This window comes from Heterodontus francisci, chromosome 33 (genome assembly GCF_036365525.1).
Source record: "Heterodontus francisci isolate sHetFra1 chromosome 33, sHetFra1.hap1, whole genome shotgun sequence".
In the NCBI taxonomy this organism is placed as follows: Eukaryota; Metazoa; Chordata; class Chondrichthyes; order Heterodontiformes; family Heterodontidae; genus Heterodontus; species Heterodontus francisci.
This window is the reverse complement of record NC_090403.1, coordinates 44598011-44613637: the sequence shown is the minus strand read 5'-3', so window position 1 is coordinate 44613637 and position 15627 is coordinate 44598011. Positions and strand designations below refer to the sequence as shown.

Sequence of the window (15627 nt, the reverse complement as noted above, 5' to 3'; positions counted from 1 at the left end):
TGGTGAGATGACATCTGGAATACTGTATGTAGTTTTGGTATCCATTGTAAGAAAGAATATACTTACATTGGAGGCATTACAGCAAAGGTTCACTAGATTGGTCCCTGCGATGAGAGGGTTGTCCTATGATGAGAGGCTGAGTAAACTGGGTTTATATTCTCTGGAGTTCAGCAAAATGAGAGGCGATCTCATTGAAACATACAAAATTTTCACCGAGCTTGACAGGATAGATGCTGAGAGATTCTTTCTGCTGGTCAGGGTATCTAAAGCAGGAGGCTCAGTCTCAGGAAAAGAGGCCGATCATTTAGGACTGAGATGAGGAGAAATGACTTCACTCGAAAGGTTGTGAATCTTTGGTATTCTCTACTCCAGAGGGTTGTGGATGCTCCATCATTGAATACATTTGAGGCTGGAAAAGACAGATCTTTGGTCTCTCAGGGAATGAAGGGATGTGGGGAGTGGGTGGGAAAGTGGAGTTGAAGCCCAAGATCAGCCATGATCATATTGAATGGCGGCACAGGCTCGATGAGCAATATGGTCTACACCTGCTCCTATTCCTTGTGTTCTTATGACCTTGACATTGACAATGATTGAGAAGAATTGGAAGCAAACAAGGACCTGGAAACACCATTCAGATAGATATTCATATTCTGGAATGGTGGTTAAATTCAAAAGTAAGTCGAAAGCATCCAATACTGTAATATTAAAAGCAATACTGTAAAGGAATACTGTAACATTACTAGCAATAGTCAACCCTCAATGATGTGATTGATCTCGTAAGTATAGATCTGTGATTCTCACACAATGCCTGTCACTCATTTGCAAAATTACCATATGCTGTTTGTTACCTAACTGGAAATAATAGCTAATGACCTAAAAAAGCAATGCTTTCACATTATGAAGAACATCCTGTACTTTTGCTTAGTTGATAAGCATTCATTCTAAAAATTAGAAGTCCTATCAAATGTTTTATAATGTGAACGTTCCACTCAGCACATAACACGAGCAAATATGATATAACGCCTCATCCTACACACACTTCTTCTCCTCCTTGCAAACTCAATGTTTTAAAACAAAGGCTGGAATTTTATGCAACCCCGCCCCCACTACCCCCTGGGATCGGTCTAGGAGGCAGGGGGAGGGCATAAAATCGTGTAGGAATGCAGGGGTGCTGTGCACGTCACCTACCTGCCTCCACTGATACCTTACCAGTGGTGGGGGAGGTGACAGGAGATCCACCTGGCCTTAGACCAATTAATGGCCACTTAAGAGCCTCTTCCCACCACCACTGGTATTTGTCCCATGGAGCACTCCCCCTGAGCAGCACGGGTCACCCCCGTTGAACATCCACCCTCACCCCTCACCGTTGGGGCCTAGCCGATCCAGCCAGTAGGTGGGGCCACTGCCTTCACTTAAAATTCCGGCCAAAGACTCGTTTCCCTGTCTCCTGCTCTATCTCATTGTTCCCATGCTGTCCTTCCGATGAGACGCTAAACCTAGGCCCCATTTGCTTGTTCGGGTGGGTGTAGAAGATCCAATGGCACTATTTCTAAGAAGAGCAGGGGAGTTATCCTCGGTGTCCTGGCCAATATTAATCCCTCAATCAACATCACAAAAACAGATTATCTGGTCATTATCACATTGCTGCTTGTGGGAATTTGCTGTGTGTGTTTCTTACATTACAACAATGACTACATTTCAAGAAGTACTTCATTGGCTGTAAAGCGCTTTGAGATGTCTGATGGTTGTGAAAGGTGCTATATAAATGCAAGTTTGTCTGTGGACCTCAAAAACCACAGAACTATTTACTTCCTGCAGTATTCCTTACTTGCTTTGCTTTTGAAACCCAAGCTTGATATGTTGTAACCACTGCTTTCTGATTTAGCAAATCTCTTCTAATGTCTTTCCTTGTGGTGATGTCCTATACCGTGGCTCATAGCCCTTCACCTAGGTTTGCCAATATACAAAAGCAATCAAAGAACTAAAAATAAAGCCTGAAATTTTAAAAGGAAAATGATTTGTTAAATAACAATTCACAATACAGACATTTGAATGGGAATGAAAGGTTCATTTCTTAGAAGCAATCTATAGACATTCAACTCCAAGAATCATGCAATCCCCAACCACAGCAATATTTTCCTGTCTTTTACATGTTGTTGATGCTGCTGCCTTTTAATTCAATCCCTCATTAGCAATAGCTTTTATAGTTCTGCACGTACCTCAGTCCCTGCTGGCTGGAATTCTGTAGCGTGAAGAGAGGTCCGAGACCTCCCGTGTGTAATTGTGATAACCATCCGGGGAAAAGCTGTTATGGAATTGTCAATATATAACAGCTTCTAGCACAGTTAGGAAATGGCCATCACAGTATCAGTTTTGGGCTGAATCACTTAAAAAAAAAATGCTTTTGTTGTCATCAAAATGAGGGACCTCAGTGATGGGCAACCAAATAATTTTTTCACTTTGGAAACCCTATGTTGCCATTATGTACTCCCAGGTCAGCCGTAGGCTGGGCCAATGCAAGGTTAGAAAATGAGCACCATGTTATGACTGAAACATTGAAGAGGATGAAAAAACATTTTGTGATTAATCTATTGCCATATAATTTTGGTGCATATTTGAATAATAGAATGCAAGCCAAACTCCACGTTCCCTGCAGCCATTATAATCATCATCTGACTAATGGCCATTAATTAGTAAATTCAAGATAAGTGGACTATTTGGCTATAAATACTAATTGAAATGAATCACAGAGAGTTGCAGTTACCTAAATTATAATTAAAGAAAGAACAATAACTAAATTGTAAATCCACAGTAGCATGAATTAATGGGAGCCACCAATTAGTAAAGTATCTTGCAGGACATTGTACCAGTCTATAAATGGAGGTAACACAATGGCATGATTGCTAACACCTTATTAACTGTGCCTGCTGCTGTAAATGTATTAAGAACCACTGTGAATGTATTTGTTGGCAAACAGCTGAGGCCAACATAACAAAGTACAAGTGGACATTTTGAAGGCAATGCTTCCTGGTTGTCCTATGTTAACATTCAGCCTGTCTCTCAAATCTCCAATAAGGTGACAACTCTTTTTCTTTCTGTGAATGTGTGCATGATTCTGCGGCACTGCTCTGTTCCAAGTCTTTCATTGCCTATCTACTACCTTCATTACTGTCACAGTCACTCAATGTACATAGCATTGCAGAGAAATTACAACAGGGATGCATGCCATTTGGCCCATCACTTACCCATTATTCTCCACATAAGCAGTAGTTTTAATCGCATTTGTCAGCACTGTTCCCATGTTGCTTTATTCCCCTTTTTTTCAGCCACTTAACTATTCTTACATGTTGCTCTGACTCTCTTTCTCTACCATCTTAAGGATTTGTATGCCTTGATGCGTACTCTATCTTTCTCATGATTCCTCCTTTCTCACTCAGCCTTTATGACCATTCTTTCCCTGGTTTTTGTTCATCCTGCCATCACTGCAGATTTTCATTCTTGCTCTCACTGTGACTTAGACTATCTGAGAAAATATGAAACTCTATCACCTGATAAAATTTCAAACAAAGACTATGTTGGTCTCAAACTCTTTCTCTCCACTTTCTATGCTCACAATCATTTTATCTTCGTCTTCTTTGTCTCCTTGTTAGTTTCAGTACCATTTTGTCCTGATCTCCTTCCCATGCCACTTTTGCAATCACTCCATCACAATACAACATAGCAATTTCTGAAGTACCTATTATTGTTTCTTGTAAGATACCAGTGGATCTCTTATGACATTGCTTACAGTGAGTCAGAGGGCACACAGTGTCACAAGGATAGTATCATGTTATGTAACACACAATGCATCCATTTTTGTAAACTTTCTGAAAATCCATGAACACCACATCAACTGCATTCCCTTTATCTGTACAATAATTTCTTCATAAAGCTCTACATTTTCAAATCTGACTTGCCTGCAACAATTCAGCGCTGTTCTCTTTAATTACCCCATGCATCTCTAAGTATCATTAATTTATCCTGAATTCTAGATTCTAAGAGTTTTTCCACAGCTGATATTAGACTAACTGCTTTCTCGTTACCTAGTTTATCCTTCCTTCCCTTCTTGAATAATGTGACAAAGTAATTTCAGTGTGACATTAAACTGTTGCAGACAGGAGATGCATGCTAGATGCTTCCTTTTCTTAATTTTAGTGGATAGTTCTAGAAAATTCATTTGGTAAAGCTCTGTATTGCAAACTATTGCATTATTTCCTTTTCTCCAATAGCAACCATTGTAATTTTTATGCTGTGGGAAATTAGCCTAAAATGACAACACAGCCCCTTTAACCCAGCAAGCTCTGGATTTATTTTGCACTTTGATAATATAAACAGAATTCCTTTGTTCTGTAGCAACAAGAATGCCATTCTGTAAATTAATATGGGTGTAAAGTAACCAAAAAATCTATCTAATGAAATAGAAATGTAGGGTATTTAACCTTCTGCATATAGTGAAAAACACTAATTGGATTTCAAAGGAATTTATATAAAGATAACCTTGTATAGAATGCAATTTTCAGAAGTTTAAGCAAGAAATCTCAAATGTATTAACATGCAAGTAGAATGATGACGTTGTGACAATGTACTGTTTCATTCCTGCAGTCTGGACGGAAGGATCCTATGCCCTTCCCTTTACAGTAGATGAACATAACTCAAATAAAACACACAGGCATATTTTAAAAATACATTAAAATGTACATTCAACTGTCTTCATCATGAAAGAAAGCTTTGCATTGTTCCTCCTTCAGTGCTTAGTATCTTTCAAAGAAATTCCACCTTGATTGTTCACATTCTTTTCATATCAACTGGGTAAACAGAAAATGTCATGTGCATCATTTGGTTTAGAGGTGGAGTCCGACGATAATGTAATTTCAATGGGGCAATGTGCTGAGCCAGGGTCTCTGGATTACCACAGATTTACCATCTAATAGACACTGACATTCCTCAGTCTTCCTACCCAAGCTTCTTGGATCCAGTCAGCCCATCTGTGAGGTATTCTCCATTCCTCAGCAGCGATGGGCAGGGTTCAGCAGGTCTGTCTATACTGTCTATAATGGCAAGATGCACCTGAATACCAGTTAATGCAGAAACCAGTTGAACTGAACTGAACCTAACTGTGGCATGGGTTTATATATGGGAAATATATAATATCCAGGTGTTAATTGTCAATTTGGTTCAAAATAAACAGATAATCTAAGTCCCCCTGAGATTTACACTTTCTTGATTTTAGCTTGTGGTTTGTTCACCCCTTTTAGAAAGGTTTTTATGTTGGATTCAACTTGTGTGCCGCCTGCTGTTTCATTTTGTCTCCTTTCCTCCATCTCTTTATGGCCATCCAGCACCATTTGTGAATCAAGATAAGCAGATGGCCTGTTCTCAATTCTCTACCAACGTGGCTTTGTACCCACCCAGCAAGAGCAGCTTGGGCTGAGTTGTTCTCCGATGTTATATCTCTCCCTGTGGATAAACGGCTCATCATACATTGGCACCTCTTCTGGTTGCCTGACTGGAACAGGGTGCTGATCCATCCCCTACATCTCCATGGCACAGCACATTGGAACAACACTGTACTGTGGCACAAGTTCGTCTTCAAACACCCTTTGTTAATAGTTTTTTTTAAAATTATAGATCTTTCTGGCTGTAAGAGTTTGGACCAAATTCCTTCAGCTTCAGTCAATTGACCTATTCTGTAAATTAAGCTGTGATTAGTTTCTCAGGTTGTTGCAATATTAACTCTGCAAAAGGCTTCCTTATCCTAAGGATAATTATTTTCATTAATTGTCTCATGGTGTATTTTATTTTCATGTAGGCTTGCAAGGAGGCAGATGAGTCACAATTGACTCTCCCAGTTTTTAACACCTGCCTTGGAATTGCACTACTTTCAAATTAATTCCTGGTGAACAACTGTTGCATGCCCAAAGAAATCTAGCCCTGAAACTAGACAACCTGGGAGCCCAGGTAATCACTTTAGTATTAATTTCCCTAAATGCATCATTTTGTTTAATAGATAAAAGTAACACAAAGTTAAGGAAATTAAGTCCAACCACGAGGTTCCTTTGTAGTGTATTAACTGGGTCTCTGAATCAATACTGAATCCTCTTGATCTCAAGATGTACATTCATCACTTGTGCCCCTAGGGTTCAAACCCATCAAATCCTCCATAGAGTTCAAGCCAGAAACAGCAGAGGATGGAAAACACTGATTGGAGCTTGGTGAGCCAAACATGGAGTGGCTGGGATTGGGAATTACTGAGAAGGTCTGACACATGTTTAGCGAGGCAGTTTCAGGCTGGTAAGGCGTTGGGATGATTGAAATAAGTGGGCTGGTGGTTGGGACAGAATGTACAGAGTTTGAAGTGTTGTGAACAGACTGCACGGAGCTTGAAGTTCTCAAAATAGATCGATCTGGACTTGCAGTAGTCAAAGGAGAGTTGTTAGGACTTATAGGTGGACATAGAGTGTGACAAGGGTTTGGAGATATTGCAAGACTGAGGTTCTGGGACATTAATGTACGCCGTCCAGAGGGAGAGGAAGCAACAGAGCAACCACTGTTCAGTGAGGCTGACCGCGCAATATTTGGAGACACTGCCACAGATTGAGTAGGATTTTGATTCAAGTCTGAATGCTGCACTGGGCTCTTTCTCTGATCACCCAGAGGTATTTGGTAATGAAATGATGTCACAGGACTTGAGACTGTATGGAAACAGTCCACCATTGGTTGATGAAGTTCTACATCTGCTGTCCTTTGGCATGATACTGTTGCCCTCACAGAGCTCCCTGGATAGCATGCTGTGGTTGAAGGATTGTTGAAATTCCAGGAATTGGGAGTTCTCGTGCTTTGGCTGATCTGAGCTCCAGCAATTGTCCCAGGCTGTACATGTAAAGCAGATGGCTGTAAAGCATATGAGCATCTTGGTTGCCATTCATTCCCACTGCTGTTGACAGAAGGAGTTGAGGAAGAAACCATGGAGACAACATATGGGGAGCAGTTCATTGTAGGGGTGTACTGCTGAGCAGACAGTTGCCTTTGAAGAAGGTGCATCATATGATGAAGCTCTTTGGCAAGCTGAGATACCTCCTGATTCAGACCATTCATCTGCAAATAGACAAGACATGTTCTTAGCTGCCAAATGATTTTTGTTGCATTTATTTCAAAGATTGCATTGTAATTTCTGCAGTAACAGATGTTATTGAAATATTAATGTAGATTTAGGTTCAACAAAATCCCAGAGTAAAATTAAACTAGGCTGGTGGATCTCCTGTGCATCAGAGTGCAGCAGGAATGTTGTAGGTACAAGTGTGAAGACTTGCAGCTTCTGGAGCTTCTGCAGATCTATCTAGTTGTAAAATGTGCAGCTACAGGCATAACTGTCACCCAGAATGGTGTTGTACAAATACAGCAAATTTAATACACGATAGGTCACCATATCAATCAATCAGTATCAACATCCTGGGGGTTACCATTGACCAGAAACTGAACTGGAGTAGCCACATAAATACTGTGGCTACAAGAGCAGATCAGAGGCTGGGAATCCTGCAGCGAGTAACTCACCTCCTGACTCCCCAGTGACAATATTGACAATGCTGGTCCCTTTAATAAAACAGGACTTCTTTCAGTGTTAACAGAGAGCAGCTGATGTTCATTATAGTTTTGTATTTAAGGGCTGGGTTTTTGCCCAGTTGGGGAGTGGCCTCTGGACAGAGAGTTAGTCCAGCAGGAAAGAGTGGGAACTGATGTTTGGACTGAACTATGAATTGCCAGTCAAACAGTTGTGGATCAGAGACTGTCATCGGCTTCTTCATTTTGGTGACTGGATGTCTGCCTGTTTAACACCCAGTGCCTGTCCACCATCTATGAAGCATAAGTCAGGAGTATGATGGAATACTCTCCACTTGCCTGGATGGGTGCAGCTCCAACAACACTGAAGAAGCTCGACACCATCAAGGACAAAGTGACCTGCTTGATTGGCACCACATCCACAAACATTCACTCCCTCTACCACTGACGCACAGTGGCAGCAGTATGTACCATCTACAAGATGCACTGCAGCAATGCACCAAGGCTCCTTAGACAGCACCTTCCAAACCCGTGACCTCTACCACCTAGAAGGACAAGGGCAGCAGATGCTTGGGAACACCACCACCTGCAAGTTCCCCTCCAAGCCACACACCATCCTGACTTAGAACTATATCACCATACCTTTACTGTTGCTGGGTCAAAATCCTGGAACTCCCTTCCTAACAGCACTGTGGGCGTACCTACCCCAGATGGACTGCAGCGGTTCAAGAAGGCAGCTCACCACCACCTTCTCAAGGGCAATTAGGGATGGGCAATAAATGCTGGCTTAGCCAGCGACACCCACATCCCATGAATGAATTAAAAAGAAAGTTTTTGTATGCTTTTATTTGCTTTCTTCATATTCATGCCCTAGACTTTTGCTAAGAGGCTCACTACCAGTGCCCTCCAGTTGGGACAGTGGGATGATTGGAAAACATGAATGCTTTCAGAAACAGCATAGATGCAGTTCTGAGATTAGTTAAATTCACATATCTTTCCTCTAAAGTACACGCTTCTTTACTTGAATAACTTGACTCTTTTGGCTAAAATAACGTGGTAAATTAGAACTGGCAACACAGTCAAGTCGTCTGACAGCACTCAATATCTAATAGTATCTGCAGGACAGTCCCACTGAAGAAAGGAATATCTTCAGGAGAGGAGGAGAGAAAATTGCCAAGAACAGGTTAATAATACATTTATGGCATGTCATACAAAATACATTTCTTTTTTCATAGCAACTAAACAGCAGAGATATTGTCCAAAAATTAAGAAACAGCTGGGGATAATCTCCTCCCTACACACAAACTAGAATATATTGAGCTCCTAGTTCCCCTATCTATTTTGGAGAATTCAGCAAGCATCAGTCCAGGCATGCTTTTCCATGTAAATCCAGCTAATGATTTCTCCACAGGACTTCAGATGTAGAGCTGCTATCAAACAAGTGGAAAATGTCAAGTTTTCTACTTGTTTTCACTGTGTGGGTGTAATTGTTAAATGTAATTAGTGTAGTAAGCTAGATACTGGAGGATACTGTTCATTTAAGTTCTTTTCATCTTTTCCCTTTAAGGCATTCTGCCATCTCCTGTCACCATAAGTGAGCATCACTGTGGGGGAAATACTGATTGAGTGCCTTGTCAAAGTTGGCAAAATAAATGCCCGTGCAAGTGAGGTTTTGTGCACCATTTTTCAAAGGTAAAGGATAAAGGCTCTCCTATTAGCTTAGCGAATTAGTCTAATGGAGCAGTGAGTCAGACAGACCAGGAAAGCCCTAGGATTCATTCCCTTTCCGTGACAAGTTAACTGACCTCATGCAGGCAAAAGCAGAGATTGCTACAATTTTGCCTTAGAGCCCTGAGGGAAAAGTGACCACCCTGATCATTATGACTTTGCCTGGAAGTGTGTGAATATTAGGTGAGGATGGAACAGGATCAGGCCCAACAGTGATACCCCTTTGTTGAAATCGCCTGCTGACATTCACGTTATATACTGAAACATAATTAATGCCTGGGCAGGGCAGCTACGAGTGATATGGAACTGTATCCAGCAAGTAGTCAATGCCTTTGAAAATAAATTGGCAAGAAAAGGATAATATATAAAACAGATAATACTGGAAAGTGAAACCAGCTTTTACTTTGTGCCCACTTTCTATATTAACCATTCTCAGATCAGGCATCGTTCAGCCTAGTTGCAATGAAGAACTTGTTTCACACTATACCTCAGTCGTAACTCAGCCTCAGAAGAGAGTTCTGATGACAGGTCATCGATCTGAAACGTTAACCAGTTCTCTCGACAGATGCTGTCTGGCATACCAAGTAGTTTCAGCATTTTCTGTTTCTATTGTAGGAAAATATAGCAGCCAATTTGCACATAGCAACACACAGACAGCAGTAAGATGAATGACTAGTTGATCATCTTCAGTGATGTTGGTTGAGGAAAAACTATTATCTAGGTCCCTGGGGAAAACTCCTCTGCTCTTAGAATTGTGCTATAGGATTTTCTTTTACATCCGTCTGAGGAGGCAGCCCAGGGGCCTCAGTTTAATGTCATCTGGAGGACGACACCTTTGACAGTGCGACTGCCTCAGTACTAGAAGTGTCCCCCTAAGCTACGTGCTTTAGTCTTGGAATGGGGCTTGAATCTGCAACTTTCTGACTTAAGAGATGAGAAGGCTATCAATGAGCCACCACTGATATACACAATATTTGCACTGGTAAGTTACAATTTTGCAACATCTCAAAACCGTTTAATAGCTTTCTCTGGTTAGAGGTTTTTAAGTTGAAAACCAATTTTGTTATATATAAATAAAATATATCTTGAGAACCAGACTGATCGCAACTTTGGTCTCCTAACTGACCCCAAGATGAGCTCCTAGCCACATATCTGCGCCATCGAGACTGCCTATTGCTACCTTTGTAACATTGCATGAAGTCACCCCTGCTTCAGCTCATCTGCTGCTAAAACTCTCATCCATGCTTCTGTTACCTCTGACTATTTCAACACACTCCTGGCTGGCCTCACACCTTTTACCGTCTGTAAACTTAGGTCATCCAAAACTTGGTGTCCTTGTCCTTACTCACACCAAGTCCCATTGACCCATCACCCCTGTGTTGCTGAGCTACATTGGCTCCTAGTTAATCAACATCTTGATTTTAAAATTCTCATCCTTGTTTTCAAATCCATCCATGGCCTCATCCCTCCCTATCTCTAATCTCCTCCAGCCCCACAACCCTCAGAGATATTTGTATTCCTCTGATTCTAGCATCTTGAGCTGCCCCAATTTTAATTGTTTCCACCTGCTCTAATATCTCTTTATGTGGCTCGGTGCCAAGTTTTGTTTTATATTGCTCCTGTGAAGGGCCTTGGGATGTTTTATCACATTAACGGCACTATATAAAGGCAAATTGTTGATGAGAAAGTTGAAGGGAGTTTCTAGGTTTGGGGCAGTTTTGGAGTTACACTTTAACTAAAATACAAGGAGTAGGATATGAGGTTAAAAAAAATTTCATTTTATATAAATATTAGGAAGGACAACAGGGTGGAGCTGAGGGCAACCTTAACCAAATGGTTATTGGGAGCATAGAATTAGAGAATAATTGTGTATTGATGAGAAAGATATGCTTTTTGACTGCTAGGAATATTTTATGACTTTGAGTGACTGAATTCCAGGGAATTAGTGATATTTTAGGAATTCTTTATAAGCTCAGAGGCTACAAATTTGTGAAATCCAATTGCACAGCAGCTGAACCACAAAAATATGATAGTTTCACACATTAAGGAGACAAGTGATCTTATGTAATCTGATACTGGCTTACAATAAAAGGTCATTTATTCTCCAACTGTCTTCCCCATCTTTCTCTCCTTTTCCTAGAAACTACCATGTGTTGCCTGGTATAATTCCATTGGTGGCTCCAACCCTTTGGTACCTCACTAACAGTGATTGTTCCTCAGATGTGAAATTGGAAAGCGAATAGGATGGGAATAGAGGGATATGGACCCCGGAAGTGCAGAAGGTTTTAGTTTAGACAGGCATCAAGATCGGTGCAGGCTTGGAGGGCCGAATGGCCTGTTCCTGTGCTGTACTGTTCTTTGTTCTTTGACTGTTCATAACCCATTCGACTATGGAAAGCATCACAGCTGAGCCCAATCCTGTTCTAACTTGATGTCCTCACATACATGCATGAATACAGGTGTGTGTGCTTTGCTGCAGAAATTAGTGGCTAGCAAGCAGAAGTGGGAACCCAGGATTAGGCCACATTTTAGATTATTTATCAATTAAATTAAAAATAAAATTCACTCTTTTTGAAAACACAATTCTTGCTTTTGGGTTTTGTTTCCCACATCAGAAATGGTAGAGACATTTCCCAGAACTCTATCAATTCACCTTAAGGAATTGTAAGGTGCTTTACAGCATTTCATGTCACAGCTCTGAATTGTAATCCAGGAATGTCTGTTATCAATGAAACACAACCATCCAGTCAATAGTTTCCCCATGTTTACTGACGCCTTCCAGAACTAAGTGTTGGTTCTTCCATAGATGAGTTGACACTGAAGTATACTCTACACTTCCAAGTATACGTGGACCATGCATTCTTTACCCAATATGGTCTATGAAATGGTGCAATTCATTGATGTTGAGAACTCCTACATTTTTGGAGTGATGGAATATAGACTTGCTGTCATAATTCCCCAAAAGGTGGGCTCCCTATAATCTTGGTCATACCATCAGGAGATGAAGTGAGTGGAGGCTTGATGCTGCATCCACAAGATTGCACAATAATCGAAGGATGTTTTCAAGTGTAACTATTGTCCATTGGTTGGTGGGAAGTTAAGCAGCAGCAAGATCCTCATCCGTTTGGAACTCATGAATTACTGTTTTCTTCTAATTAATAGGGGGGAGTTTTAACTTTTTGACCCATTGGGGTGGATTGGGGATGGGGGGAGGGGGCAAGGGAGCAATGGGACCTGGCGTGCTTGGGAAATCTGAAAGTCAGTTTCCCTGCAAATTGTGGAGTTTTAACTCACTGACAGGTTCCCTGCCTGGAAGTCAGTCTGATTGACAGTCTTGGTTTCCAGTCAGGCTGGGAACACTGGAGGAGAGGCTACAGGGCTGGGTAGGTAGATCCGATCCCCAACCTCCGGGTAGGGTTGTGGGGGCGGGGGGGGGGTGGTGGGGGTGCGAAAAGAGGGGTGGGTCTGATACCAGGGTGTGGGGGGCGGGGGGGAGTGGTGGGGGATGGGGGGGGGAAGAGGTTCCAGGTGGCAGGGGGTGGGATGGGGAGATGTTTCAGAATCAGAGACCTGAAGGATCAGAAGGGTGGGGAGGGGCGGGGGGGGGGGGGGGGGGGGGAGCTGCGGGGAAGGTTGAGTGTCCATCACAGGGGCTTGACAAGGTGGGTAAGCTGAATGCAACAGGTAAGTGCAAAGGTGTGGATTCAACAACCTCAGTAATGGTGACCAAGACACCATTGTCGATTGTCGTAAAAACCCATCTGGTTCACTAATGTCCTTTTGGGAAGGAAATCTGCCCTCCTTACCTGGTCTGGCCTACATGTGACTCCAGACCCACAGCAATGTGGTTGACTCTTAAATGCCCTCTGAAATGGCCCAGCAAGCCACTCAGCTGTACCAAACTGCTAGAGAAAAGTCGAAAAGGAATGAAACTGGATGGACCACCCGGCATCAGGTCAAACATGGGCACGAAAACCTCCTGCTGATTACACCTACCGCCCCAACACCCGTCAGTACACCACGTGGACTGCAGCGGTTCAAGAAGGCAGCACACCACCACCTTCTCAAGGGCAATTAGGCATGGGCAATAAATGTTGGCCTGGCCAGTGACATCCACATACCATGAAAGATAATCTTTTAAAAATCAACGATCCTTCTGCATACAAGTTGTCTTCTCACTGCCCCACCCATCCCTGTCCTGCCTCCATTAAGACCGAAAGTGGGCGGGTTGGGATCAGGATTCAGATTAACACTTTAATCTCCCACTCAACCTAAAGCCGCCTGTTTATCAGGGTTAAAGGTTCCCCAGATACTCTGTCTTCCTATATTTACAGTGTAGAATGATCTCCATACTCAAGGGGCTGAATATTCGTTACAGAAGCAGGAAATAGAAGCTGGGTCTGGTTTTGGGTCAGAAACCCTCCTCCAGTGGGAAACTGATTCAGGTTCAGATTTTCAAATGGGTAAGCCCTTAATTGGTATGGAGTCGAATTTCCTGTTCACTTAAAGGCAGTGGGGCTGGGAATGGAGGTAGTTCAGATTAAGTGTGGGACTCATGTAGATACCCCAAAGCAACCACCACTGAGGCTGCCGGTTGTCCTGAGGGAGAGATCTGTGGTTTGTGCCAAAGCCTTTCACTGCACAGCAGAGAATTGAGATGTTACAGGAGGCCTGACCCTCGCTTTATCAATGCCGACCTGAATCTAACGCTTGGGGCTGTGAAGAAGATAGTGTTCCCAGAGGGTGGCAGGAGGAGGCCACCTTGTCGTGCAGTCGGGGCACCTCTCTGTTCAATGTTATCCCCCTCTGCCTCGATGAGCTTCTGTCTCCTTCCAGGGCCTCACTGTCCTCAAGGTCCACACCTCTCGAGGGCCAGGTTATGCAGAGCGCAGAGGGCACCACCCGATCGGTCCAGGCACCGCAATTGCTTCTTCAGAAGCCCGATGACCTGCATGCTCAATGATTGGCATGCTAAGCAGGTGGCATTGGTTGCATCACTTCTGTGCTTCTGTCTAGGGCTCCCATAGAGGGGTCAGTAGCCACATTTTCAAGAGATTTCCCTTGGATCCATCCATGCACTTTGGGGGATGGAGTGAATATCTGAGACAAAGAACAGTACAGCACAGGAACAGGCCATTCGGCCCTCCAAGCCTGCGCCGATCTTGATGCCTGCCGAAACTAAAACCTTCTGCACTTCCGGGGACCGTATCCCTCTATTCCCATCCTATTCATGTATTTGTCAAGATGCCTCTTAAACGTCGCTATCGTACCTGCTTCCACCACCTCCCCCGGCAGCAAGTTCCAGGCACTCACCACCCTCTGTGTAAAGAACTTGCCTTGCACATCCCCTCTAAACTTTGCCCCTCGTACCTTAAACCTATGTCCCCTAGTAACTGACTCTTCCACCCTGGGAAAAAGCTTCTGACTATCCACTCTGTCCATGCAACTCATAACTTTGTGAACCTCTATCATGTCGCCCCTCCACCTCCATCGTTCCAGTGAAAACAATCCAAGTTTATCCAACCTCTGCAGCATGACTTGCCAATTTTTATACTCTATGCCCCGACTGATGAAGGCAAGCATGCCCTATGCCTTCTTGACTACCCTATCCACCTGCGTTGCCATTTTCAGTGACCTGTGGACCTGTACGCCCAGATCTCTCTGCCTGTCAATACTCCTAAGGGTTCTGCCATTTACTGTATACCTCCCACCTGCATTAGACCTTCCAAAATGCATTACCTCACATTTGTCCGGATTAAACTCCATCTGCCGTTACTCCGCCCAAGTCTCCAACCGATCTATATCCTGCTGTATCCTCTGACAATCCTCATCACTATCCGCAACTCCACCAACCTTTGTGTCGTCCGCAAACTTACTAATCAGACCAGCTACATTTTCCTCCAAATCATTTATATTTACTACTAACAGCAAAGGTCCCAGCACTGATCCATGCAGAACACCACTGGTCACATCCCTCCATTCAGAAAAGCACCCTTCCACTGCTACCCTCTCTCTTCTATGACCGAGCCATATCCATCTTGCCAGCTCATCTCTGATCCCATGTGACTTCACCTTTTGTACCAGTCTGCCATGAGGGACCTTGTCAAAGGCTTTACTGAAGTCCATATAGATAACATCCACTGCCCTTCCTTCATCAATCATCTTCGTCACTTCCTCAACAAACTCAATCAAGTTAGTGAGACACGACCTCCCCTTCACAAAACCATGCTGCCTCTCGCTAATAAGTTTGTTTGTTGCCAAATTGGAGTAAATCCTGTCCCGAAGAATCCTCTCGATTAATTT

The 15627-nt window shown here is 42.9% G+C and overlaps 1 protein-coding gene across 1 annotated transcript in view; it reads right to left on the bottom strand.

The window, feature by feature from the left end:
- Positions 1 to 6144: 6144 nt before the first annotated feature.
- LOC137347995 (potassium voltage-gated channel subfamily H member 4-like) overlaps positions 6145 to 15627 on the bottom strand; it is a 152446-nt gene continuing 142963 nt past the window's right edge. Inside the window, exon 16 of the mRNA XM_068013067.1 lies at positions 6145 to 7134. Coding sequence (XP_067869168.1) covers positions 6145 to 7134 — 990 coding nt within the window. The remainder of the gene's footprint in view (positions 7135 to 15627) is intronic.